At 36.7% G+C, this 24724-nt stretch overlaps 4 protein-coding genes and 1 long non-coding RNA gene across 13 annotated transcripts in view; 3 read left to right on the forward strand and 2 right to left on the reverse strand.

Annotated features, from left to right (window-relative positions):
* Window positions 1-6634, reverse strand: part of LOC125271221 (B-cell receptor CD22-like) — a 136821-nt gene extending 130187 nt beyond the window's left edge. For 4 of the 8 annotated variants that reach the window (XR_007185540.1, XM_048195250.1, XM_048195249.1 and 1 more), the window contains exons 1-5: window positions 6489-6631; window positions 6259-6325; window positions 4966-5301; window positions 4619-4867; window positions 2441-2695 (exon numbers count right to left, since the gene is read on the reverse strand). Coding sequence is in view for 7 of the 8 variants with exons in the window: in XM_048195250.1 (XP_048051207.1) it covers window positions 2441-2695; window positions 4619-4867; window positions 4966-5301; window positions 6259-6313 (895 nt within the window). In the remaining variant the exon portion in view is untranslated. Of the gene's footprint in view, window positions 1-2440; window positions 2696-4618; window positions 4868-4965; window positions 5302-6258; window positions 6326-6488 lie in introns of all 8 variants that reach the window. The other 4 variants (XM_048195244.1, XM_048195243.1, XM_048195245.1 and 1 more) reach the window with 3 other exon arrangements.
* A 1233-nt stretch (window positions 6635-7867) lies between these two features.
* On the forward strand, window positions 7868-9855 carry LOC125271294. Of its 2 annotated transcripts, XM_048195375.1 has the most exons (4): window positions 7868-8219; window positions 8499-8603; window positions 8687-8721; window positions 8832-9855. In XM_048195375.1, exons 1-4 carry the CDS (start codon window positions 8039-8041, stop codon window positions 9201-9203), a joined length of 693 nt encoding a protein of 230 aa, XP_048051332.1. In that variant the 5' UTR covers window positions 7868-8038; the 3' UTR covers window positions 9204-9855. The 2 variants fall into 2 exon arrangements, with proteins under 2 accessions (XP_048051332.1, XP_048051333.1); XM_048195376.1 differs by lacking the exon at window positions 7868-8219 and having other exon boundaries at window positions 8264-8603.
* A 220-nt stretch (window positions 9856-10075) lies between these two features.
* On the forward strand, window positions 10076-12484 carry LOC125273093. The gene is made up of 7 exons (XM_048198360.1): window positions 10076-10264; window positions 10406-10731; window positions 10954-11181; window positions 11380-11440; window positions 11742-11915; window positions 11998-12032; window positions 12138-12484. The coding sequence occupies exons 1-7, from the start codon at window positions 10225-10227 to the stop codon at window positions 12462-12464; spliced, it is 1191 nt and encodes a 396-aa protein (XP_048054317.1). The 5' UTR covers window positions 10076-10224; the 3' UTR covers window positions 12465-12484.
* A 1188-nt stretch (window positions 12485-13672) lies between these two features.
* On the forward strand, window positions 13673-20221 carry LOC125271286. The gene is made up of 5 exons (XM_048195365.1): window positions 13673-14130; window positions 14232-14561; window positions 14762-14908; window positions 16013-16062; window positions 16270-20221. Exons 1-5 carry the CDS (start codon window positions 14091-14093, stop codon window positions 16447-16449), a joined length of 747 nt encoding a protein of 248 aa, XP_048051322.1. The 5' UTR covers window positions 13673-14090; the 3' UTR covers window positions 16450-20221.
* Window positions 20222-21637: 1416 nt separating this feature from the next.
* Window positions 21638-22721, reverse strand: LOC125271335. Its single transcript, XR_007185573.1, has 3 exons — window positions 22475-22721; window positions 22232-22309; window positions 21638-22132 (listed from the first exon to the last, which is right to left on the reverse strand). It is a non-coding gene; the product is annotated as an uncharacterized LOC125271335 (long non-coding RNA).
* Between the last annotated feature and the right edge of the window lie 2003 nt (window positions 22722-24724).

The following is a 24724-nucleotide window of genomic DNA, read 5'->3' on the forward strand; positions in this document are numbered from 1 at the left end:
AACTATCAGCATACCTATACGTTCAGTGTATAGCTGCAGTACAAATGAAAACCGTAGCTGTAAATTAGTTGTGTACTTAGTTTACTACTCTTGCACTTAAAATCTAATTTGATTCTATTATTGATTCATTATAAAAAAAACAAATTTTATTCTTTAATTGATTTCAATCTGTGTTTTTTGTTCACCTCACCTCATACTCATGTACTGCAGATCTTCTGCTCTTCATTTTCCTCTGACTATCAAAATAGGAAACATAAGAAAGTAATCTCATTGTTTTATAAATAATTAATAATCAAATATCCTATTGCATTAGTTTGAAAGTAGAGAATATGTATACTCTATTATTTTATTTACATTATAAATATGATGATGATGGTGATGATGATGAATAATCCTCCAGATGTCGCTGCGATCACAATCACATTCCTACCAGCACCATGAACTGAAAGAGGAAGATCATCATGATTAACTCTCAAAACAGACAAATATTGAAATTATTTCAGCTGAAGTTTGTAGTTTCTGTGACTAGTTTCATGAACCTAGCTTGTAGGCACAACCTTGTAAACGCCCCTTTCACACGTTGCACCTCCCCCAACATACAGTTGTTACGGGTGCTTGTGAAGACATGTCTCAACAGGTAAATGTAGGATATTTTTAATAAAAGCATATTAGGAATACTTTTAGCTGTGTTACTACACTCTCAAAAAGGGTGTGTTAATTAATAACACATTTTTTGTGTTATGGCTATTTTAACACATTTTTGTGTCAATTTAAGTTGATCATGTGTAGAGAGAGAGAGAGAGAGAGAGAGAGAGAGAGAGAGAGAGAGAGAGACAGAGAGAGAGAGAGACAGAGAGAGAGAGAGAGAGACAACACTGTGTCCAACACAACATGTGTTAACTATCATCCAATCACATTGCTGCTACGTCACTCCACAAGCCGTTAAGCAAGTTTGTGCCTCTTTCTTCATCGGTGGATGACTTTCATTGTGTCAGGAAGGTGATCTGCTGTTAACAAGCAGAATCAAAGGAGAAATTCACAATTTTAAGTTACCATCATGAAGATGAGTGTTTGCTTTAGTTGGGCTCTTGACCCTTGACTTTTTAATATTAGATTTTGGTTGGGCTGCTATAACTGAGTTATAACAGCCATTCAAGCAAATATTAAATGATGATCAGGTGGTGTTGGTTATGTTTTCACATAATCATTATTTGACCTCAACTCATTTAGAGCCCAGTCTCTGAGCTAGATTTGCATGATTAATCATAGCAGAAGAACAGCTTTTTCTATATAATTCAAAGATACACAAAAAAAAAAAAAAAAAAAAAATATATATATATATATATATTTATTTTTTTTTTAATTTATTTATTTTATATATATATATATATATATATATATATATATATATATTTTTTTTTTTAATTTATTTATTTTATATATATATATATATATATATTTTTTTTTTTTTTTTTTCAGGCACACAGAAACATCTAGAATCAGCCTGTGAATCTCAATGATGGTGACAAGCAACATATTCTGATCAACTGATCACATTAGAAAACAAGCTACTAAAAAGTCACATAAAACAGAAAAAAAATAAAATAGTGAGAATAAAGGAAATTACTAAAACAATTCAGCTCATAATTTATTTATGCAGCAATGCATGATGGGAACCACGGATACATTTTGATTGGTGGCTCCCAGAATGCACTGCAACATGCTTTATTATTCTCACCACTGTTGAGATTCACAGACTGATTCTTGATGTCTGTGTCTCGAAATGAAACAGCTTTTATTTTCTTTATAAATCAGAAGAACATTTAAGAAATCCTTCAGATTATATAGATAAAGCTGATCTTCTGCTGTTGAATCACAGTGCTGCTGTAATCAATAATGTAAATCTAACTCAGAGATTGGGCTCTAAATGAGTTCAGTGATTCAGGTCAAATAATGATCATGTGAAAACATAACCAACACCACCTGATCATCTTTTTCTCTTTGCTTGTCTATCTGATAAAACAGTTACAACAGCCAAAACAAAATCTAATATTAAATAGTCAAGGGTCAAGAGCCCAACTAAAGCGAACACTCATCTCCACGATGGTGGCTTAAAAATTAAAAATATCTCTGCCAGTTACGGTAGCCACGGCCCAACCTCAAACTATTGGTTGAGCTGAACAGAGATTGATGGATCTGAGCAGACTGCTTTTAATGATTTCATGAGGCTCAGCTTTTACAATTTTGGGAAACATAAACCAATGAATGGCATACTAATAATAGTCAATGACCAATAATCTGGGTTAAGAGAATGTATTTTAACAAAAAAAAAAAAAAAAAAAAAACCTTACATACTTCACCTTTAACAATCACAATAAATTAGACAACACAGACTGTTTAGAGGATTAAATGTCAGAGTTACTGAATCATATTAACTCACACATGACATTTAAAGTCACAGCATCAGAGTATTTCTCTCCATGTTCATTGATGGATCTGCACTTGTATTCTCCACTGTCATCAGAGCTGATCTTTGAGATTCTGTAGATTCTTCCAGATCCTACAAACGTTCTTCCTTTAAACCAGCTGATTTCTGCAGGAGGGTTTGAATCACTGCTGCAGATCAGAGTCACTGAATCTCCTGACACTATTTCACCAGATGGACTGACGGACACTGAGACACTCTTTGGAGGGTCTGAAACAGACAATAAATAAATAAATAAATAAATAAATAAATAAATAAAAATAAAAACAAAATAGCAAAAATTACAAAAATTACAAAAATTACAAAATGATGAATGTGGAAATTTTAAACAATGTGCAGATGATCATTATCTCACACATGACATTTAAAGTCACATTATCAGAGTATTTCTCTCCAAGTTCATTGATGGATCTGCACTTGTATTCTCCACTGTCATCAGAGCTGATCTTTGAGATTCTGTAAATTCTTCCAGATCCTACTGTGACTGGGCGACACCCAAAGATCGCACTTGATTTCACATACGCCACCGGGGTTTTTATACCCACAGAAATAATTCAATATAGCAACACACACTTTATAACAACTCCACACTTTGCAACAAAGAACTAAAAATTAAACTGACAAAGAAAACATTACATTCAGCGTGTTTACAATTCAAAACAAAATCAAAGGATGAACAAAAGAAAAAGAACATAAAACAGACCACAATCACCCACATACTCGAGGCACAAAACGGCCAAAGAATGGCCTCGCTTGACGCATGTGTGCACTCACTCCACAGCGAGCGATAATCTGGCCCGCAGTTACACACACACACACACACCATAGACATAGACACAGACACACACACACACACACACCCACACACACACACGACCGGTTGGAAACCCAGGCAAGGCAGCTGTGCGTTATAACACTAGACGTGCATTCCGTCGATGACAACACATCCCAGGTAACCAACGCCCTCCCATTTTACACCATAACGCGCCACACACGCGTGCAGTGCAGGCTTAACACTCCGGTCCTGATAGGTTCGCTGTTTTTACCTGACATCACCCAATGAACAACCGAAGGTATACTTCACACTGCTACACTAAAAACGTTCCTCCTTTAAACCAGCTGAAGTTCAGAGCAGGAGGGTTTGAATCACTGCTGCAGATCAGAGTCACTGAATCTCCTGACACTATTTCACTAGATGGACTGATGGAGATCAAAGGATTCACTGGAGGATCCACAAGTGAAATATTATATTAAATCACCAGTTTATAACTGAAAATCGTAAAGTTTCAAGGAAAACTCTGAGTTGATACTTTTACATGGGTACTGGAACTTTGAAGATGTTCATGATTGATTCACTGACACTGACTCATTCAGTTAATCTCAGATGTGTTCAGTGGGGTTAAGATTTGGACTTCATGCGATCAAAAGTGTCACGAGTCCCGATCACAAGTCAACATGAATGTTTTTGTTCCCTTTTTATTTATAATGATGTTGCTATGCAAAAGCTGTGTGTGCTCGTGACTCTTTATCACCTGGTAATGTTCCCAGAACGTTCAGAGACCGTCACGATGTGGAGTTCTTTTAAGGGTTGGGAGACGTCATCTTAAAACGTTTACCTTCAGGGAACATTCAGGAAGTACTGAATGTTTAGGGGACAATTACAATAGGACATTCCCTCTGGGTCATGGGTCTCCAACCCTGCTCCTGGAGATTTCAACGCCAGCCCCAATCAAATGCACCTGAAGAAGCTAATCAAGGTGTTCATGGCTGCTTGATAATTACAGACAGGTGTGTTGAAGCAGGGTTGGAACTGAAGTCTGCAGGACAGAAGCCCTTCAGGATCAGGACTGAGATCCCTGCTCTAGGTGCACAGAAGATGCATCGCTGTCCCGAATGAAACATTCCCATCTAACTAACAGGGAACCATATGGGAATATTCTGTTAATGTTATATAAGGAACCTCGAACAGCATTTTCATTGCCAAAAAGGACATTTTAGGAACATCCGTTCTGTATTTTCGTCACCTTTGAGAACTTTTAGGGAACATTGCACAAGGTCACGAGAACGTCCCCTCCTACATGGATAGAACCTTCAAAGAAAAAAGTGTATTCACTAAATAAAATACATACTCACACATGACATTGATCTGAACAGCAGGAGAGATGTGATTGTGTCCGTGTACAGCACAGCTATATCTGCCTGCATCCTCTCTTCTGACTGACTGCAGCAGGAGTTCATTGTTTCTGTCTCTTCTCTCAGTTAATGGCTGTGAGTTTCTGTACCAGATGAATGTTGCTCTGTCAGTCAGAGTGCAGCTGCTTTTACATGTCAGACGGACTGAATCTCCCTCTGTCACTCTCTCAGGAGACTCCACCTGAAGATCTGAACACAACACACACATTATATCTAGTGCTGCTGTCATACACTGATTATTATTCAACATAATGCACAGAAGAAGAGAGAAACCTCATGAGAGTCACCTGTGACAGTAAGAGTCACTCCTGGTTTACCAATCAATTTTCCTTTATCAGTGATGAATCTGAAATAGTACTCGTGTGAATCCTTCAGTGTCACATGACTCAGTCTGATGGCACACTGTTCATCTCCCAGATACTGAAGCCTCTGACTGTATTCAGGGTCCTCAGACAGATCTGGAAACTCTCCATTATCTTTTTCCAATGTTTTGGTCCAGAACACTCTCCTGATCCGGTATCCAGTAGGGTATTTATAAGTGCAGCTCATTATCACTGATGAGTCCTTTAGTGCACAGATGTGTGAAGGACTGTATCTCACACCCCAATCAGCACTAGAAACCCCTGAAACACAACATTCACAAGAAATAATAATAATAATTTGTTACATTTATATAGCGCTTTTCTGGGTAGTCAAAGCGCTTTACATATGTAAGGGGGAATGTGCAGCACCACCTGGATGATGCAACGGCAGCCATATTGCACCAGAACGCCCTCCACACACCAGCTTATTGGTGGAGAGGAGACAGAGTGATGAAGCCAATCAGTGCATGGGGATGATTAGGAGTCTATGATGAGACCAATGGGCCGGGGTTACACCCCTACTCTTTTCGAAGGACATACTGGGATTTTTAATGACCACAGAGAGGCACAACCTCAGTTTAATGTCTCATCTGAAGGACGGTGCTTTTTGACAGTACAGTGTCCCCATCACTATACTGGGGCATTAGGACCTACACAGACCACAGGGTGAGCGCCCCCTGCTGGCCTCACTAACACCTCCAGCAGCAACCTAGTTTTCCAAGGAGGTCTCCCATCCAGGTACTGACCAGCTCAACCCTGCTTAGCTTCAGTGGGCAACCAGTCTAGAGCTACAGGGCGATGTGGCTGCTGGCAAAAACAGTTAAAAATATGCTCACCTGTGACCATAAACGTTCATTAAAACTTGTTTTTCTTCACAAAACTCATGTTTGTATAAATGAAGAACTACACTTATCTTATGATATCTGTAAAATCTACAGATAGAAGGTGATGAAATACAGGAAGGAGACCAATGAACACTAACTATGAAAACCATGTTAGAAGTTTCATCAGTTAGTTGAACATTATGTCAGCAAAAAAAAAAAAAAAACTGAATAATACAATTTTGTTTAGAAGCAACAAATACATTTTACATTTTACTACATTATAGTAGATGTTTTACCAGTGATTGCTGTGATACTAGCAGGGCTAACTGATTAGTCAAAACCTGTCTAATGTTGAGATATTATAAGTCCCATTGCATTTACAGGAGAGACTCACCTGGAATCATGAGCAGAAACAGCAGAAGAAGAGAAGGAGCCGGTCTCTGTGACATCACTGCAGGAAACTAAATCATTTACACAAAAACACGTCATCTTTAGTTACATAAAAACTATTATAACTGCAGTCTATGTTATAAACACTATGTATATTTCTCACTTCAAGTTTCTTCTGTGAATGGAGATTCATTAGTTATTCAATATTCATCACTGAACAAGTGTAACTCTTACCGTGTTGTAGTTTCAGACAGCAAACAGACTCCAGGAGAGTGAACCGCAAATGCGAGCTGAGAACTTTCTTCTGCTGTTTTTGCAATTTTTTCCTTCCTCTTTTTAAAGTCTAGTTTAGTGACCTGCCCCATGCAAATGAAAACACTTGCAAAGAATAGAAAAAAGATAAAAACACTCTCTCAAGAGGATTAAAAATTGTATTGTATAAAATTCACGACATACAGAGCTTTCAATAAAAAAAAAAAAAAAAAAAAATGAAACTTTCAGTGTGAAGGGAAACTCCCTGTAATGATTAGATGGCGTTTATCAGTTTCCTGTAAACTGTGTATGTTAGCATGCATGTTCAGTAATATATTACACGACTTTGTGGCAGGAATATGTAACTGCCTTCCCTTATATAAAATAATCAGGATCATCCCTGGATGGATGAAGGGACGAATGAATGCAGGAATGGATGAATTTGTGGATGAATTTGTGGATGGATGGATGGATGGATGGATGGATGGATGAAAGAATGAATGCAGGAATGGGTGAATGCTGGATGGTTGAGTGGATACATGGATGGATCAATGGATGGATGGATGTTTGAATTAATTTGTGGATGGATGGATGGATGGATGGATGGATGGATAAATGGATGGATGGATGAATGGATGGATGGATGGATGGATGGATGGATGGATGGATGGATGGATAGGGCAGTAACATGTTATTGAATTCCCTTATATAAAAGAATCAGGCAAAAAAAAAAAAAAATGATGGATAGATGGAGTAACCTTGAGGATGGCCAGACTTTACCTCCACTGTCCTGAAGAGGGAGCTGTTTTCTGACACTGTGTTTGTTCATACATGTGCATTAGGGAAGAGTAACTCTATAAACACACACACACACAATGAATACACCTGCAGACATGTAAACTCACATGAAATTTGGTGAAAATATTGTTAATGTGATGTTACTGTGTTTGCATGCATAAGTCATAACTTCAATTAAACATTAATAGTCTGATTGTATTGAATACAGAGACATCAAAGCTTATATACACAAATCTAATGCTGCATTCATGATCTTGATGTAATTCCTGTAATTACGAGTTTTCAGCTAGTTCCCGCTACACAGTTCATGTCTTTTCACAAACTTGCACCAGCTCGGAAAGTCTGAATTTCATCAAATCTCCAACTTGGAAAAAAAAAAAAAAAAAAAACAAGGCAGCGGCTTCGATAGTCAGAGATGTTCCTCAACACTTTAATCAAATGTACAATAACTCAATGTTGGACGTGTCATTTCACAGCCTGTTTTTAATAGCCTGTTTTCTTTAGTACTTTCTTTCTTTTACAGTTTCTGAGTAAAAATATCATGACATGAACGCAGCATTACTTCACATAAGTTTTTCATGCATTTGACAAACACTTTTATCCAAAGTGACTGTATCAGTTCAGATAATAAAGCATCTTCTAAATGAGCACTAATGTCATGTGATTATCAGTAATCATGTTACGAACAGAAAACACAATCTTTGTTCATATGCAGCAACAGCACAGGACAAACAATGTTATGTGTGTTTTTGCCTACTGTCAGGGTTTATTATTATTATTTGTTATTATATTATCACATGAGCGACTCATTCACACGTCACTGGTGTTTCTCTCTGTCAGTGTTTCATCAAACAGAAACTGAAACAAGAACAACAACAGGAAATACTACAGATGAAGTCCTTCAGCCAACCACTAGTAAGCACAAACTACACTACCCATAATGCAACACACATCACGTGATCACTCTTTGAAAGGAAATTGTTTTGAACATTTGTGGAGACACGTTTTATTTCCTGTATAAACATAAAATGATGCACAGATCATCTTTCATGTGGTTATTTCAGTTTGACATCAACCATAAAGAGACGTTCTGAAGAGTCGAGGTTTACCAGTGCAGTTTCACTTCCGTTACACAAGATAACAACGATAGATATTTGTAATGTTATAATATCATGTGTTTAGCCATGCGTTCAGACCTGGCTTCTGTTGCTGGCGGTCTGGGTTCGGTTCTGCTGGTTCTGACTCTGTGTTCTGGAACAATCCTCATCCTGAAAAAGAGGAAAAGGAAATGTGGGACAGGTAATGCTTTGTGATTTTAAACTCCTGTTTTTAATGTTTGAACTGATTTGATTTGGTCTTTTCTCTATTCATGTTCCATTCAGATTTATTTCAGCAAAATGTGCAGCACAATACAGAGGTGGGTGTTCAAATCTTTACCTTTAGATCAGAAATACATGTGAAATTATTGTTTATTGATCAACAGAGAGTATTATCTATATAAACTAGTAAATTATTATTTTTTTTTAGACTGACCGCATGTATGAAGAGATTCCAAACAGTGACATCGCCACGGTAACATCCTCATCCAATCAAATGCCTGCATCTTCACCCAATCAGACGCCTGCATCACACCTCAACAACCTCCCAGAAGTCTCTGCTGTTTATGCCACAGTAACCAAACAGCAGCCTGATTCAAACCCCGGTCACACCCACTCGACCAATCAGGTGACAGATCCAGACTGTGATTATTATGCCACTATAAAGTCACCTGACCCAACACAGGACAGCAGGACAGAACTGATCTACGTGACAGCAACACATCCACAAAACATCTCAACAAACGAGGGTCTGATATATTCAGCGATCAAGAAAAAGTCTGTCCACAGACATTGTAAATGATGTTCCGAGTAAAAATAAAATCTGGTAAAATTTCTTTACTGAATCGATATTTTTGACACACTTTTCTTCAACTATTAATATTACTAACCACAAATGTTACTATATGGGATAATTATGTTTCAGCTTGATATCAAACTCCTGAAGGTCAAACTATTCTGAAGTTATAGGCAAAATATCAATGTTACATTATTCATCAACACTAGGTGGCGCTGTGCTGAAACTCCTCTCGTACCCTCAGAGTATGATGGCTAGTGTAACCCTCTTCGTAATTGAGATGTTGTACTGTTCCTGAAATATAATACAATAATCATGCGTTTAAAGCGATGGCATTTATATAGTGTATTTTACCTTAATATATCTTAATTTAACACATTTAACATTACCACCATATTTTGATCTCATCATTTCTATTTAATAATCCCTCTGTCATTCTTTGCTAAGTCTTGTATGTGTCTAACTGAGCGCTTATGTATCCTGTTTCTCCTGTGTCCTGGTTCTTTTGATTATCCACCTGTTCCACTGGATTCTCCGTTTTGCCTCAGTGCTTTACTCAGCTGTTGTTTGGATTGTTTGTTTGTGTATAACCTTTTGCCTGGATGTGGATTATAATTGTGGATTACCCTTTTAATAAATTCTGTGTTTGGATCCTCAACCTTTGTGTCTCAGAGCAGTTCTTGATTAATATTCAATAAGCAACAAGACTGGAATGCTGCATGAAACACTCACATTTTACATACTGAGTAAATGTCACAGATACTCTGACCACCTTATAATGAAGTGGATCATCCCTTCCTCAAAGAGCACAACACTGCTTATCTATGCAATATAGTTTGGTGAACTGGTAAACCATTACAGACGTCATGTAGAGCTGATGTGGTTAAAGAGAAAGAAAGGGGAAGGAAATGTTCGTTTTAGTTTCTGAGGCTGCATGACGTTCACTCAGTACGGAAGAGAACGACATTAGCGTTTGTCACACTGAGTTTGGTCTTTTATTTTAGAGAAACTCTGGTCAAAGTTGATCATGTGGGACGTTCTGCTGCTCTTTTCCAGCATCTGTACAGGTGAGTTTGAGACTCTGAGCTCTTTTACACACAGTTTGACATGATCTCTTGATTATCACATGATCATCAGACTCATATGAATGATATTTGTAAGTTATTATTCTGGCCTGCTGATGTCTCTTGCTGATATTTGTGTTTCAGCTGTTGTTGTAGGAGCTGCAGATACAGTTACAGGACACAGACGAGAGAGAGTTGAGATCAGATGCCCATATGAACCCGGATATGAATCAAATTCAAAGTATTTTTGTAGAGGGGATTGTTTATTGTCAAATAACATCATGGTTGAATCAGGATCTCCAGCTAAAGACGAGAGATTCTCTCTGACTGACGACAAGAAGAACAGAGTTTTCACCGTCACCATCACTGATCTGAGAGCAGAGGATCAAGGCAAATACCGGTGTGCTGTGAAGAGGACTTTCATTGCTGATATCTTTTTAGCTGACGTCTATTCAGAGATTTTGTTGCAGGTTAATCAGTTGTAATCATCAATTGTTGTGTTGGGTTGATTTTCTGCTTAGATTTCAGTGTGTTGAGTGTAAAATACAGCAATGATCCACTACAAGCTGTGCGTTACAGTGATTTTACTGTGGTTAAAGGGGTTTTCTTTGGGACAACATGAAACAGTGATTAAAAGAGAGATTCAATTAAAAATTGCATCCTTTAAGTTGATCTTTCCTGTGACCCTTCAGATAAAACTTGTAAAACAAAGTTTCAACCATCAGCTCTTTTTCAAAAACACAGTCGTCTTTCAGCACAACAGAACTGAATCTACAATCAGGTCAGTTCATCAGTCTGTCACTCTATATGACTCTGATTTCTTGAATATTGTGCATCTAAATGTACCGGTGGGATGCTCCGGTGGGATTTTCCCTGTTATTAAACATTTGCAAGTTGCTTTGGATAAGGAAGTGTCTTTAAAATGAACATTAAAATGTTTTCAGTAGACAGTAATCTGTGTTGTGAATAAAAAATATACATACAACATCTGTTAATATTCACATGATGTGAATGTTTTGTGTGTGTGAATGTGGAGCTTCGTTTATGTGTCCATGATTTTATCACATGAGCGGCTCGTTCACACGTCACTGTGTTTCTCTCTGTCAGTGACTCATCAGACAGAAATAACAAGAACAAAAACAGGAAATACTACAGTTGAACTCCATCAGCCAACCACTAGTAAGCACACAAACTACACTACCCATGATGCAGCTCTTTGATCGCACAGAACAAGCTCATTTTGGAGAAAGGAAATTGGTTTGAACATTTGTGGAGACCCATGTTCGTGTGGTTAATTTGGTTTGCCATCAACCGTAACAGAAGTGTTTCCTTCTGAAGAGTCGAGGTTTACCAGTGCAGTTTCACTTCAGTTACACAATATGATGACAATATTTTTCAATATATTATAGTACTATAATAAAAATGATTTACAACTGTATAAATTATTAGATTGTTATTGTTCATTTAACAGTATAATCAGAATCAGTAGTGTGTTGTTTATGTAATATCATGTGTAATATCATATCATGTAATATCATGTCCTGTTCAGACCTGGCTTCTGTTGCTGGCGGTCTGGGTTCGGTTCTGCTGGTTCTGACTCTGTGTTCTGGAACGTTCCTCATCCTGAAAAAGAGGAACAGGAAATGTGGGACAGGTGACAGTTTGTTTGTAATTATTATTATATAAGTCCTGTTTTAGTATATGAATTGACTTTCTCTTTCTCTGTTTTCATTCAGCTTTAGTTCAGCAAAATGTGCAGCACAATACAGAGGTGGGTGTTCAGATCTTTATCTGTAGAAGATCAGAAATATGATTGTTTATCGATCAATAGAGAGTATTAACTATATAAACTAGTAAATTATTGATTGTTTTTCAGACTGACCGCATGTATGAAGAGATTCCAAACAGTGACGTCGCTGCGGTAACTTCTTCATCCAATCAGACGCCTGCATCACACCTCGGCAACCTCCCAGAAGTCTCTACTGTTTACACCACAGTAACCAATCAGCAGCCTGATTCAAACCTCAGTCACACCCACTCGACCAATCAGGTGACAGATCCAGACTGTGATTATTATGCCATTATAAATTCACCTGACCCAACACAGGACAGCAGGACAGAAGTGATCTACGTGACAGCAACACATCCACAAAACATCTCAACCAACGAGGGAACAATATATTCAGTAATAAAACATGAATAAAAAGTAAATTCTAAAAAAAATCTTATTATTCAATATTTCAAATTCTAAATATTTCAAATTCTAAACAAAGCATGTTTAGCTCCTCTCCTGTACCCTCTGTGTGAAGTGATTCATGTCTCAGATTCAGGGTTTCCAGATCTGAGTAACAAAACTAACCCAGTGACCCTGATCCAAACATCAGAACTCAAAACATGACTCTCCTGTACCTAAAACAGATATTTCACAGTCAGTGTAATGCATTACAAACACACAGCTCTGTTCTGTCTGAGTGTTTGTAACAGTCCATCTATTCTGGTCTCTGAACAGTGCCTGTCCCCGCCTCTACAGGTGCAAAATCACTTTTTCACTCCACATTTCACACAGATATGTGGTATAAAAGTGAAAGAGCAGGAAACTGTTAGTGAAAAAACAGTGTCTGAGTCTCGTAGTGGAGCAGGTGTTTTATGGATTTGTGATTTAGCTAGAAAAATATCCAAGGAAAAAAAAATGTATTTGTGTGAAAATATTCTTACTCTCATTTTATGAATTCACATATTAATTTGCAGATGTGCAGAATTTGTCCATGAATTCACGCATTCAGGTTTTAATATGGGTGTGTGAAGTAAAAACCTTAGTGTTAAATTAACACCGCTCAGTGTTTAAATAGGTTTATGTTTATATGTTATAAAGTAACACTGAAGCAGCGTTAGAGTTAATTAGATACGTAAGTGATTAATTGAGTGATGAATGAGCATTATTGAAGACACCTGATGATAACAAGCATGTAGTAGCAATAATCCTTCGTTGTCGTTTTGGGCAAAGAATTGATTCAGATTTTCATTCAGGTTTCAGTTGTTTACTGAAAGATCTCGCACAATCAGAAACAAACAATAAAATAAACTCCAGTCAAAAACTGCATTAGAGTTCTTTCTTTCTTTCTTTCTTTCTTTCTTTCTTTCTTTCTTTCTTTCTTTCTTTCTTTCAGGAAATGTGCCAATACTGAAGGGAGCATCATTTCTTAAAGACGCTTATGTTAATCCACTAGTAAAACAGAGCAAACCATTACAGAATAAATCTCCAATCTAGATGACCCAGTTTGACTGAAATCAGCTGCGACTGTGAACTCACAAAAACACTCTCATGAACGGTATTTTCACTGTCGTATGGCCTTGTTCACTTGAATTATACTCTCAAACTCTTTGTTTACTTGACAAGTGACTTCATTCTCAGGTGAAGGTTCAGTTTTGAGCAGATTTCAAACTTGACCGGTCCAGTGCTGCGATGTTTAATACTCCATATAAAGCTATTATGAACAGCAGTTTGCTCATTAAAATAAGATTTAAAGATAACATGGAATAGCTTATTTGAACTTTTAAAAATAATTTGTCCACCACAGGAAAGTTTAAAATGAACCAGTGAAAGTAAGAAAGGGATTAAAGCACAAAAGAAAAGCAGTTTGTCAGAGTAAATGTGCTCCTTTAAGATGTCCTGTAGAGCTGATGTGGTAAGAGAGACAGGAAGGGGAAGGAAATGATAATATTAGTTGCTGACGCTAAGTTGTTCACTCAGTACAGAAGAGAACGACAGTCACGTTTGTCACACTGAATTTGGTGTTTTATTTTAGAGAAACTCTTGTCAAAGTTGATCATGTGGGACGTTCTGCTGCTCTTTTCCAGCATCTGTACAGGTGAGTTTGAGACTCTGAGCTCTTTTACACACAGTTTGACATGATCTCTTGATTTTGTTATCGTATGATCATCAATATATATAATGATATTTGTGTTTCAGCTGTTGTTGTAGGAGCTCCAGGTCCAGTTACAGGACACAGAGGAGAGAGAATTGAGATCAGATGCTCATATAAACCTGGATATGAATCAAATTCAAAGTATTTTTGTAAAGGCAAGTGTAAATACGTTCTAAATAAAAACATCATGGTTGAATCAGGATCTCCAGCTAAAGACGAGAGATTCTCTCTGACTGATGACAAGAAGAACAGAGTTTTCACCGTCACCATCACTGATCTGAGAACAGAGGATGCAGGACAATACTGGTGTGCTGTGAAGAGGAGTTTGCCTTTACCTGATCTCTATTCAGAGATTTTGTTGCTGGTTAAACTGGGTAAGTGATTATATTTATTAGAAGTGTAGCTTCAGTAGAAATGAACTACAAGGGAACAGGCCAATGGTCATTAAATAAAATAAGATCACAATATTATTTCAAAGCTTCACAGTAATAAACAGGAAAATAACAGTTTCATTGTTGCAAAGTTAATCAATTATAAAATTACTTCATTTTCAGCTATTAAATGTGTGTTACAGGTCACGCCCCACATTCAGAGTCTGTCATATACGTCAGTGTTGGGTTAGTCATCATGGTGATCATCTTCTTCATGACGCTGATGGTGTGGTGTAGGAAGATTAGCAAGAAACCATCAAGAGTTTCACAATCAGGACTTTCACAGCAAGGTCAGATTTAGATGCATGAAACACACACACACACACACACACACACACACACACACACACACACACACACACACACTGAAGTTCTTTTTGAGAATTAACAGAGGTTTAGATATTAATGTTTTATTTAAAATGTTCGGCCACCGTTATGGTGATCATGCTTTATTTTAGTTGGGCAGTTTGACTCTTTGCTTTTTATGTCAGTTTGTGGTTTTTGTAACAGTGTTTACCAAAACACATAATTTAGTGCAAATAAAGGCAGAAACAAAGATGATCAGATGATATAGTTTTCAACATCATAAAGTAGAATAAGTAATTAATCTCCTCACTGACCAAATATGTTATTAATAGATTGTATTCACCAACAATACTTTCTTTCAACAGATCAAGAATTATGAATTTTGATTTTTAAAATACATTATGGAAACTTTTTAAAGACAAAAAAAAAAAAAAAAACATGCTTGAGGAATTTAAGGAAATCGGTTTTATGTGAACAAGCTTGTTAAGAAAACTGAACTTAGTACTCAACTTGTAAAACTGAGTTACCGAAACTCAAGTCTTTTAAGAAAACTTAGTAAATGTTCATATATTTATGTATATATACAAAACATTTTCTTGTTAATTTTACATAATTACTTCAAGTTGAATTTACTTAAAAACCATGATGCAAAAATGGTACATGAATATTTTAAGTAAATCCAACAAATTATTATTATTTTTTTTAGTGTATTTTATTTTTCAACCAGATCTCATGAGAAAACATTATTTTATGAAGTGGTAATTTCTCGTGAATTTGTACAATTTGATTAAATGCATGATTTTTAGATGTAATGTAAATCTATATATACAAAATTTACAGATGAAATCATACAAATTCGTATCAATTATCCACTAATTAAAAAAAAAAAAAAAAATGTTAGGTACTTACAAATTGCCATGAGAGTGTTTAATTTTGGTATATCATGTCTGTCTCAAACAGGAGGTTTTGTTATCTTTCTTATGGGACCAAAGTCTCCTAAATATGATTAACTATGTGCACACAAGTTTACTTAATGTTATTTTCTAGCATTTGTTGTTTGAATATTAATTCTTCTCATGTTTTGACAGTCTCCATCACACATTTGCCTTTGAATACGACAGCAGGAATCACTTCAGAGGTGAGTGATGATGATGATGATGGTCTTATGTTTATGAGCTGCTGAAAACACATACCTGTTGCTCATTGGTTTGGAGCTGCCGACTCTAGACGTCTTTCTTCTGCTCACCAGCATCCAAAACTTAACATATATCTGCTAGTGATAACAAATACTGTTGAGATGTTCAAATGTGGAAGGGTTTGGAAGATAACATGAGATATTTTGCAGGACATTGAATGGAATGACCATTTTTATCAGGAAATCAGTGAGTTTCAGTGCAAGAACAAACACACCACCACCATCTACACTACAGCAGAAACTCCAGATGATCCAATGATCTACTACACTGCAGATAAACCAGATGATCCAATGATCTACTACACTGCAGATAAACCAGATGATCAATGATCTACTCCACTGCAGATAAACCAGATGGTCAATGATCTACTCCACTGCAGATAAACCAGATGGTCAATGATCTACTCCACTCCAGATACTCCAGATGGTCAATGATCTACTCCACTGCAGATAAACCAGATGGTCAATGATCTACTCCACTCCAGATACTCCAGATGGTCAATGATCTACTCCACTGCAGATAAACCAGATGGTCAATGATCTACTCCACTCCAGATACTCCAGATGGTCAATGATCTACTCCACTGTAGATAAACCATATGGTCAATGATCTACTCCACTGTAGATAAACCAGATGGTCAATGATCTACTCCACTGCAGATAAACCAGATGGTCAATTATCTACTCCACTGTAGATAAACCAGATGGTCAATGATCTACTCCACTGCAGATAAACCAGATGGTCAATGATCTACTCCACTGTAGATAAACCAGATGATTCAATGATCTACTCCACTGCAGATAAACCAGATGGTCAATGATCTACTCCACTGCAGATAAACCAGATGATTCAATGATCTACTCCACTGTAGATAAACCAGATGATTCAATGATCTACTCCACTCCAGATACTCCAGATGATTCAATGATCTACTCCACTGTAGATAAACCAGATGATTCAATGATCTACTCCACTCCAGATACTCCAGATGGTCAATGATCTACTCCACTCCAGATACTCCAGATGGTCAATGATCTACTCCACTGTAGATAAACCATATGGTCAATGATCTACTCCACTGTAGATAAACCAGATGGTCAATGATCTACTCCACTGCAGATAAACCAGATGGTCAATGATCTACTCCACTGTAGATAAACCAGATGATTCAATGATCTACTCCACTGCAGATAAACCAGATGGTCAATGATCTACTCCACTGCAGATAAACCAGATGATTCAATGATCTACTCCACTGCAGATAAACCAGATGATTCAATGATCTACTCCACTCCAGATACTCCAGATGATTCAATGATCTACTCCACTCCAGATACTCCAGATGATTCAATGATCTACTCCACTGCAGATAAACCAGATGATTCAATGATCTGTGTCTCTCATCATCTTCATGGATTGGAATCTAAAGCCACAATGTCATGTGATGGGACAAAAAAAAAAAAAGAAAGAAATCATTGGATACATCAGGCTTTAAACGAGGAATCATAATGTTCTCATCTGCTTGATTTGTGGAATATAGACAGTCAGTCCATATCTACGTTCTAGCTTTTGACTATAGTAAATTTAATAAATTCATTCTTTTTCTATTATATTGTTTGTTACACAATGAGCAGTAACAAAAGTTGTATATTATGCACATTACATGTGTTATTTGTTTATTTATGTGAAATACACTGCTGTATCGTATCAGGGATATAGCTCAATGAACTTAATTAAACAAGTTAATTAAACAGTGATGTTTATGGCAGCTGTCTTACACTGGAGTGACACACAATGAAGTGTTTCGACTTATTAAATGACCAGGAAATAGACACAGAGAGACAAAACAAACACAAAAGAGCTTCACAGCTTGACAAAGGCCTCATCTGTGTAAAACAAGATCTGGATTCAAGTCATAATAAAGATGAACTTTCAGTTTATGGATAATTATGTTCTCATGTATTATTAATGAATATCAATATTGTTATTTTTAAGGGAAAAGTCTGTTCAACAGTTTCACTTCTGCTTTAGTGGTTTTTATCTTTTTATGTGTTTCTTTATATTTATGACATTCTCTTCTGGTAAATGTGTCTTCTTATTGAATAAATGAAATATATTTAAATTTAACTCCATGAAGTGAATGATCAAGCCTGCTGTAAAGTGTGAGTGTGTTTCTGTAGTTTCTGCAGAACTGAATTAATCCATGAATAGAGGATGTGGAAATGGAGGCTTTACTTTGAATACGGGAGACGGGAAGTAAAGTGAAATTGTGGGAAGTGTGTTCAGTTACTAATAATAGTTTATTCATTCAGAGGCCGCGAGTGACAAAGAGGAACTCATGACACATGAAGCTCACAGAAGGAGAAATAAGCTTGTCTTCATCAACAAAACTCTTTATATGTCAACAGTTCTGATTTCTTCTGTAAATTTTGCTCTTTTTTTGTTGATGTTTCAAGTCTGAACTTGTGACACAGAACAGCAGAAGACAAAAGAGGAGGAAGTTTGCATCTCATCATAATTATGACAAAAACGCAACCAGAACCCACCTGAAACACACGAGAGCTTCAGAAGAACTGAATCTACTGATAACAGAGAAGATCATTTAATAAGAGAGAAGAATGAAGATCATCTTGACTTTCACTCTGATGATTCCTGGTAAGAATCTGAGGAAACAAGTTTAAATGTGACCATCAGAAATCTGAGTCAGTGGGATTCTGGAACATACTATTGTGGGGTCGATAAATATGGGATAGATTTCCACACCGAAGTGAAGCTGAAAGTTGGAACAGGTTAGTAACTGAAATGCATTTAACCCATCTTTTGACCATGACCATCACAAATGCTGTTTTTTTTTTTTTTGTTTTTGTTTTTTTTTGGTAATTTGGTGCACAAATTATATTTTCCGACCCTATTGGCTGATATTTGCTCTTGCTTGCTTAATTTTAAGATTTGTCATTTTGCATAGAAGTAGGCCTAAATGAATCTTGAATTAAGAATGTCAAGTCTCTTTTTTATTTCTAAAGCCCTTTATACAGTAGAGATCATTTCAAAACAGCTTCACAGTAATAAACAGAATCAATGATGCAATCTTTATCAAATTTGAGACAAATTTAAATTCTGTAAAACAGCTCTAAAAAGACAATAGTGTCATTATTCAGCTTGAGCAGTTTTACTGAAGACACTAGTGTTGTTATTCAGCTTGAGTTAAAATGTGCAAATATTTGCCAAAAAAAAAAAAAAATACTGAGGAAGAACAACAATTATTTTAATCAATTTAGTGCACAAGCCATGTTAAAATGCAAATGTTGCCACTAAGACTTTATTAGTCAACAGGAAGTTCAGAACAACTGCAGATACAATAAGAGCTCAAATGTGATGTTTTGATGATCTGTTTCCTCAGGTTCCTGCAAGAAGCGTCAGACTCGAGGTCAAACTCTTTCCATAAACCCCTCTGATCCTTCTAAAACTGTTTAGTGCTGCTCCACAATTACCCACAACCCTGTTTTGATCACCCTAAAATGGCCTGACCAGTAAAAAAGCTCAACTTTCTTCAGAAAAATCCTTCAGGTCCTGCAGATTCTTCATTTTTTACATTGTCTTTTGCATATTTGATCCTTTTCCAGGAGTGACTATGATTTTAAGATTTATCTTTTCACACTGAGGACAATTGTGGGATTCAAACAGTTATTTAAAAAGGTTCAAACATTCAGAAGGAAATGTGATGCATTTAAATCCACTACAGTAACTAATGTACTTGTTCTTACAAACTCAGCAGCTCATGTCTGTCCAGATAAACTATTTATGATTTGTTGATTTATGTAACATGACTCAGTTTCATACAGGGCTCTTGAACATCAGTTATTCTGCATAAGGCTTTTCTGAAGTGTAATTCCAGGAGCTGATCTGGACAGACTGTGTTTGTTTGCTTGTGCTGAATCTCTGCTGCTGTCCGTGGTGCTGAACATCATCTGAACACTTGAGGGAGCCGCCTGACTCAATCCTGAACACTTTAAAATCTCCTTTATTTGTTCCACTTTTGTTTTGATCTGATGTGTTTCATATGTGTCTGTGGAAACCAGATTCACTGAAGGAGTATTCAAACAAAGCTACAGTGGAAATCTCAACAGATGCTGAGATTTTCCCTTTAAAAATAAAGGTTCTTTATTGGCATTGATGGCTACATGAAGATCCTTTAACATACATTATACCTTTCCATTGTGAAATAATAAATAAATCAATCTTTTTATTAGTGGAAAAGTGTTCTTTAGATTATTAAAATGTCCTTCACCTTAATAAAACATGGATCTTTTAAGAAATGTCTTTGGGGAACCAAAAATGGTTCGATGTAATTGTTGTGAAAATACCAATTATGCCATAGTTAAAATTGCATTCTTCCATTTTTAATTTCTTCGAAAACCTACTTTTTTGAACTCCTAAATTGTTGGTCCAATTTTAACCAAAATCACCTCAGATCATCATGAGACCATGCCAGCAAAAAGGTTATTAAAAGCCTTTTTATTGACCAAACCGTTCTCGAATAATATAGCAACAAAATTGTTGGCATGGTGCCAAGCTGATTCTGAGGCTGTAACATCTCCTCACATCCTCATTTTGGTAACAGCACCACCTAATGGTCAAAAGTGATAATAATTAAATCATATTACTAGTGATTGTATATCATTTTCAGCTGTTTTGCCTAAAATAATCTACTCTAATTGTTGCCGTTGCTCTGATGCTCCCAGCCATGCTTGCATAACTCCTTGTGCCTGTTCTGTGCTTGGCTCCACTGATCTATATAAACCACTGGATTGCTCACTGCGTTCTAAACTGCCAGCAGGTGAAGTCACTGCAAGCGTTCGAGCGACCGTATTGGTATTCTCTACCAACAGAGGGCATCACTGACTGATAGCAGAAATATTGTCTTAAAAGGACCCGGTTTGCAGCATTTCAGTCACACAGGATTCATTTTTAGGATATATGTACATTATTCAAATGTTACTTTGGACTTTAGCAGAGTTTATTCACACAGGATAAGCAATATACAGAAGTCTTTAAGAAATATTTCTGTATGTACATAATTGTGCAGGAAATATTAAGCATTGACATTTTTCATGAAACTGTGAAGCGTCCACTTCAAACTCTTGGGGAAACAACTTTTAATGTTAATCACCAATCTTATGGAGTGTTTTATGAATCTTTTTGGAGCTTGGCATTTAAAATCACAGATCCACATTCATCTTAAAAAAAAGAGAGAAAATAGGCATACCGCTGCCTTGTTACGTGGTCACCAGCAGGTGATGCAAAGACCACGAAAAGTATGACATCTTCAGGCTCAGACTCAGAATATTTATATTGTTTTCATACAAAATTAACTAGTATAATGAACTGTGGGTTAATCAGTGTTGTTTAGTACAGTACAGTGTGTGTGTCTACCAAATTCTAAATGTATCGCTGTTTATTATTGATTATGTTGATTGGCAGTATTGAAGGACAGAAGACTGTAAACTATTCCCATAATAGAGCTTTATTATATGCATTGAAGACATTAACAATGATACTAAAGGCTGAAACACCATAATACATGTAAATGAAGTAATCAAAAACAAAATGTAAATAAAAAACACACTTCAGTGATTAGACACTTTGTATAAATTTGTGATACTTTTTCTCCCCCATTTCTATCAGTCACTGAATCAAAATAATCATCACAACATTTCAGTAAAACATCATGCTGAAGATCCCTTTGCAAGTGCTTAAAAATATATTGTTCTATATATTTTCAGCATTTCACTTTGTACAAGCTTGCATTAATTTAGCTTACAATGTAAACTTGGCATTGTGCACAGCAAATATTACTGGCTCTTTTGACAGATTACAGTTACAGTGTTGTTACAGTTGTTTATCATTTGTAAGTCACTTTGTATAAAATGATCTGTCAATCATTCAGGGCTCCACCCAAAGGAAGACATATTTTGCCATGCATTTCAAATACTATGGCCTCTTCATGTCACGCTGAAAGAAAGAAAGAAATGGACGATAACTGTAATGATAACTATATTAGTGTCTCCAGCAACAGATGATAACTTACAGTTACTGTTAACAATAACTTACCGTTACATTCGCATACACATGTTCACTCAATTCGACATCACAAGTTTTGCGTCTGTCATGAGGTCTGGACTGATTCATCTTTGCCATTAAAGAAAAAAAAAAAACAGAATAGACAAATAACTAATGATCATAAACAACACAAAATATATAATATAACAACTACATTCAGACTTTCAATCTTTTAGTTACTACTCAATTTATCTGATCAATAATACTATTGATAACCAAACTAATTTTTCTCACCCGAGACTCCATTCTCTTTTTCATTCTGCTTCTCCTTGAAAACAATGAACATGTTACATTCTTATAGAAGAGGGATGGGAAAACACCTGAACAAGCAAATCTGGATCTTCAGGATAATTACACTCTTGGAAGAAATGTGTAAAAAAAGTACACATTATGTGTAGCACTCTAGTTATTTATAATAATAAATAAAACACTGTTGGAAGAATTCAGTTGCTTTACACATAGTTATGTTTAGTTTTAAAATGAACACAACCTGTGTATTCATTCACAGCATCCAACACAATCTGTGTAGCCAAGAACACCCATCATGTGTTAATATTATGCATTTACACATATTTGTGTTAATCTCTGAGGTGTAGTGAAGACCAGTCCTCTAAGACCAAAACAAGACCATGCAAGAGTGGAGTTATTGAGATAATTAATTAATCGAGTGATAATTGTGCATTAGTGATGAACACCTGCTGTTAACAAGCAGAATCACTGAAGAAAAGAGAAACACAAGAACTACAACTGATTTAAACTGAAGATGAAAGCAAATATTACGGCTATGTTCAGACTGTCAATGCAAATCTAATTTTGTGCATATGCGATTGAAATCTGATCAGATTTAGCAAGTGTGAAAAAAAAAGAAAAAAAAAATGAAATGCGATTTTTACAAATCCATTTTGAGATACAGTGCTGCTTGAAAATTTGTGAACCACTTGCAGAATCTGTAAAAATGTGAACAATTTTATCAAAATAAGACAGATCATACAAAATGCATGTCATTTTTTATTTAGTACTGTCCTGAATAAGATATTTTACATAAAGTTTACAAGACAAAAAAAAAAAAAAAAAAAGCTAGATTTATAAATATGACCCCATTAAAAGTTAAATATAACTATTAAAAAAGTTTCAAATACTAAGATATTTAAACAAAATAAGAAAAATGTGGACATCTTTATCCTTTATCACCCCTGACTCTTAATGCATCATGTTTCCTTCTGGAGCATCAGTGAATGTTTGAACCTTTTTTAATAGTTGTGTTTGAGTCTCTCAGTTGTTCTCAGTGTGAAAAGATGGATCTCAAAATCATTCAGTCACTGCTGGAAAGGGTTCAAATATGCAGAAGATGCTGGAAAACTGAAGAATTTTCAGGACCTGGAGGATTTTTTGAAGAATATTGGGCAGTTTAACTGCTCAGAGCAAACAAACAAACAAACAAACAAACAACAACAACAACAACAAAACGTTGTAGATCATCCAGGTAACCACACACAGTATAAGAATCAAAGGTTCACAAACTTTTGAGCGGGTCGTTTTTATAAATTCAGCTATTTGTTGTTCCCATTCAGTCGGTCACGTTCGACGTACGTCGGACAGACCGACGAATAGGAATCTCGCTAGAGAGGCCAATCTACTTCGAGTGTAACTAAAACGAGCCAATGCACATTGACATGCAATCATATGCATCAGCTGCTCGCCTCGCAGCGCGGGTATATAATGAGCAGCAGGTGCGTTACATCTTCAGCTTTTCGCTTTGGAGCCGAACGGTGTTTGTTCCTGTTCTCTGCAAGGGAGTGTCTGCTAGAAGACGAGTCAAGCTTTTTGGTTGAACTTCTCTTTTTCCGAGTGCAGGCGAACAGCACAGCAGCGGGGTTGAAGTCCTCTCTTTTTCTGTTTTTGTTTGCCGTTTTTGAGCAAATAGCTGTTTTGACAGCGTCGGAAGGCTGTTCTCACGGCCGGTACGGTGCGCTTTTGAGCGCTGAAAAGCCGTTTTTACGGCTGGTAAGAGTGAGCGCCTTCAAAGAGAGAGAGAGCACATGACAGGCTGCACACAATCCCTGTCTGTGTTGCGGCGGCCGTTCCCCTGCGTGCTTCAGCACTTTTAAAAGAGTAAAGTCCCTGAAAGAGCTTACACAAGTAGATTTGCGTCTTTTTAAAGATGACATCCTACTTGTTGTTCTGGATGCGGTCGTTCCTGTCCTCACTGACGGCCACGATCACTGTTTTACATGTCTGGGCGCGTGTTGAAATGATGTTCGTGGGTGTTTCATGTTTTCATATGAGACACGCCGGTCATGACTCTTCTTTCTCCGGGAAGCGTGAGTCCCCTCTGTTGTTGGCCAGCTGCCGCTTGTGTGTAAAAGCACAGCCGCGGGTCTGCCCGACACTCTGGGAAGACCGTGGAGATCAGCGAGAGCAAACCTCTCGCTCCTCTGCGTGTCGTGTGCCGTCGAGCTGCCGGGCTGCAGCGCGGGTTGTCAT

The sequence above is a fragment of the Megalobrama amblycephala genome, linkage group LG7 (genome assembly GCF_018812025.1).
Source record: "Megalobrama amblycephala isolate DHTTF-2021 linkage group LG7, ASM1881202v1, whole genome shotgun sequence".
Lineage (NCBI taxonomy): Eukaryota > Metazoa > Chordata > Actinopteri > Cypriniformes > Xenocyprididae > Megalobrama > Megalobrama amblycephala.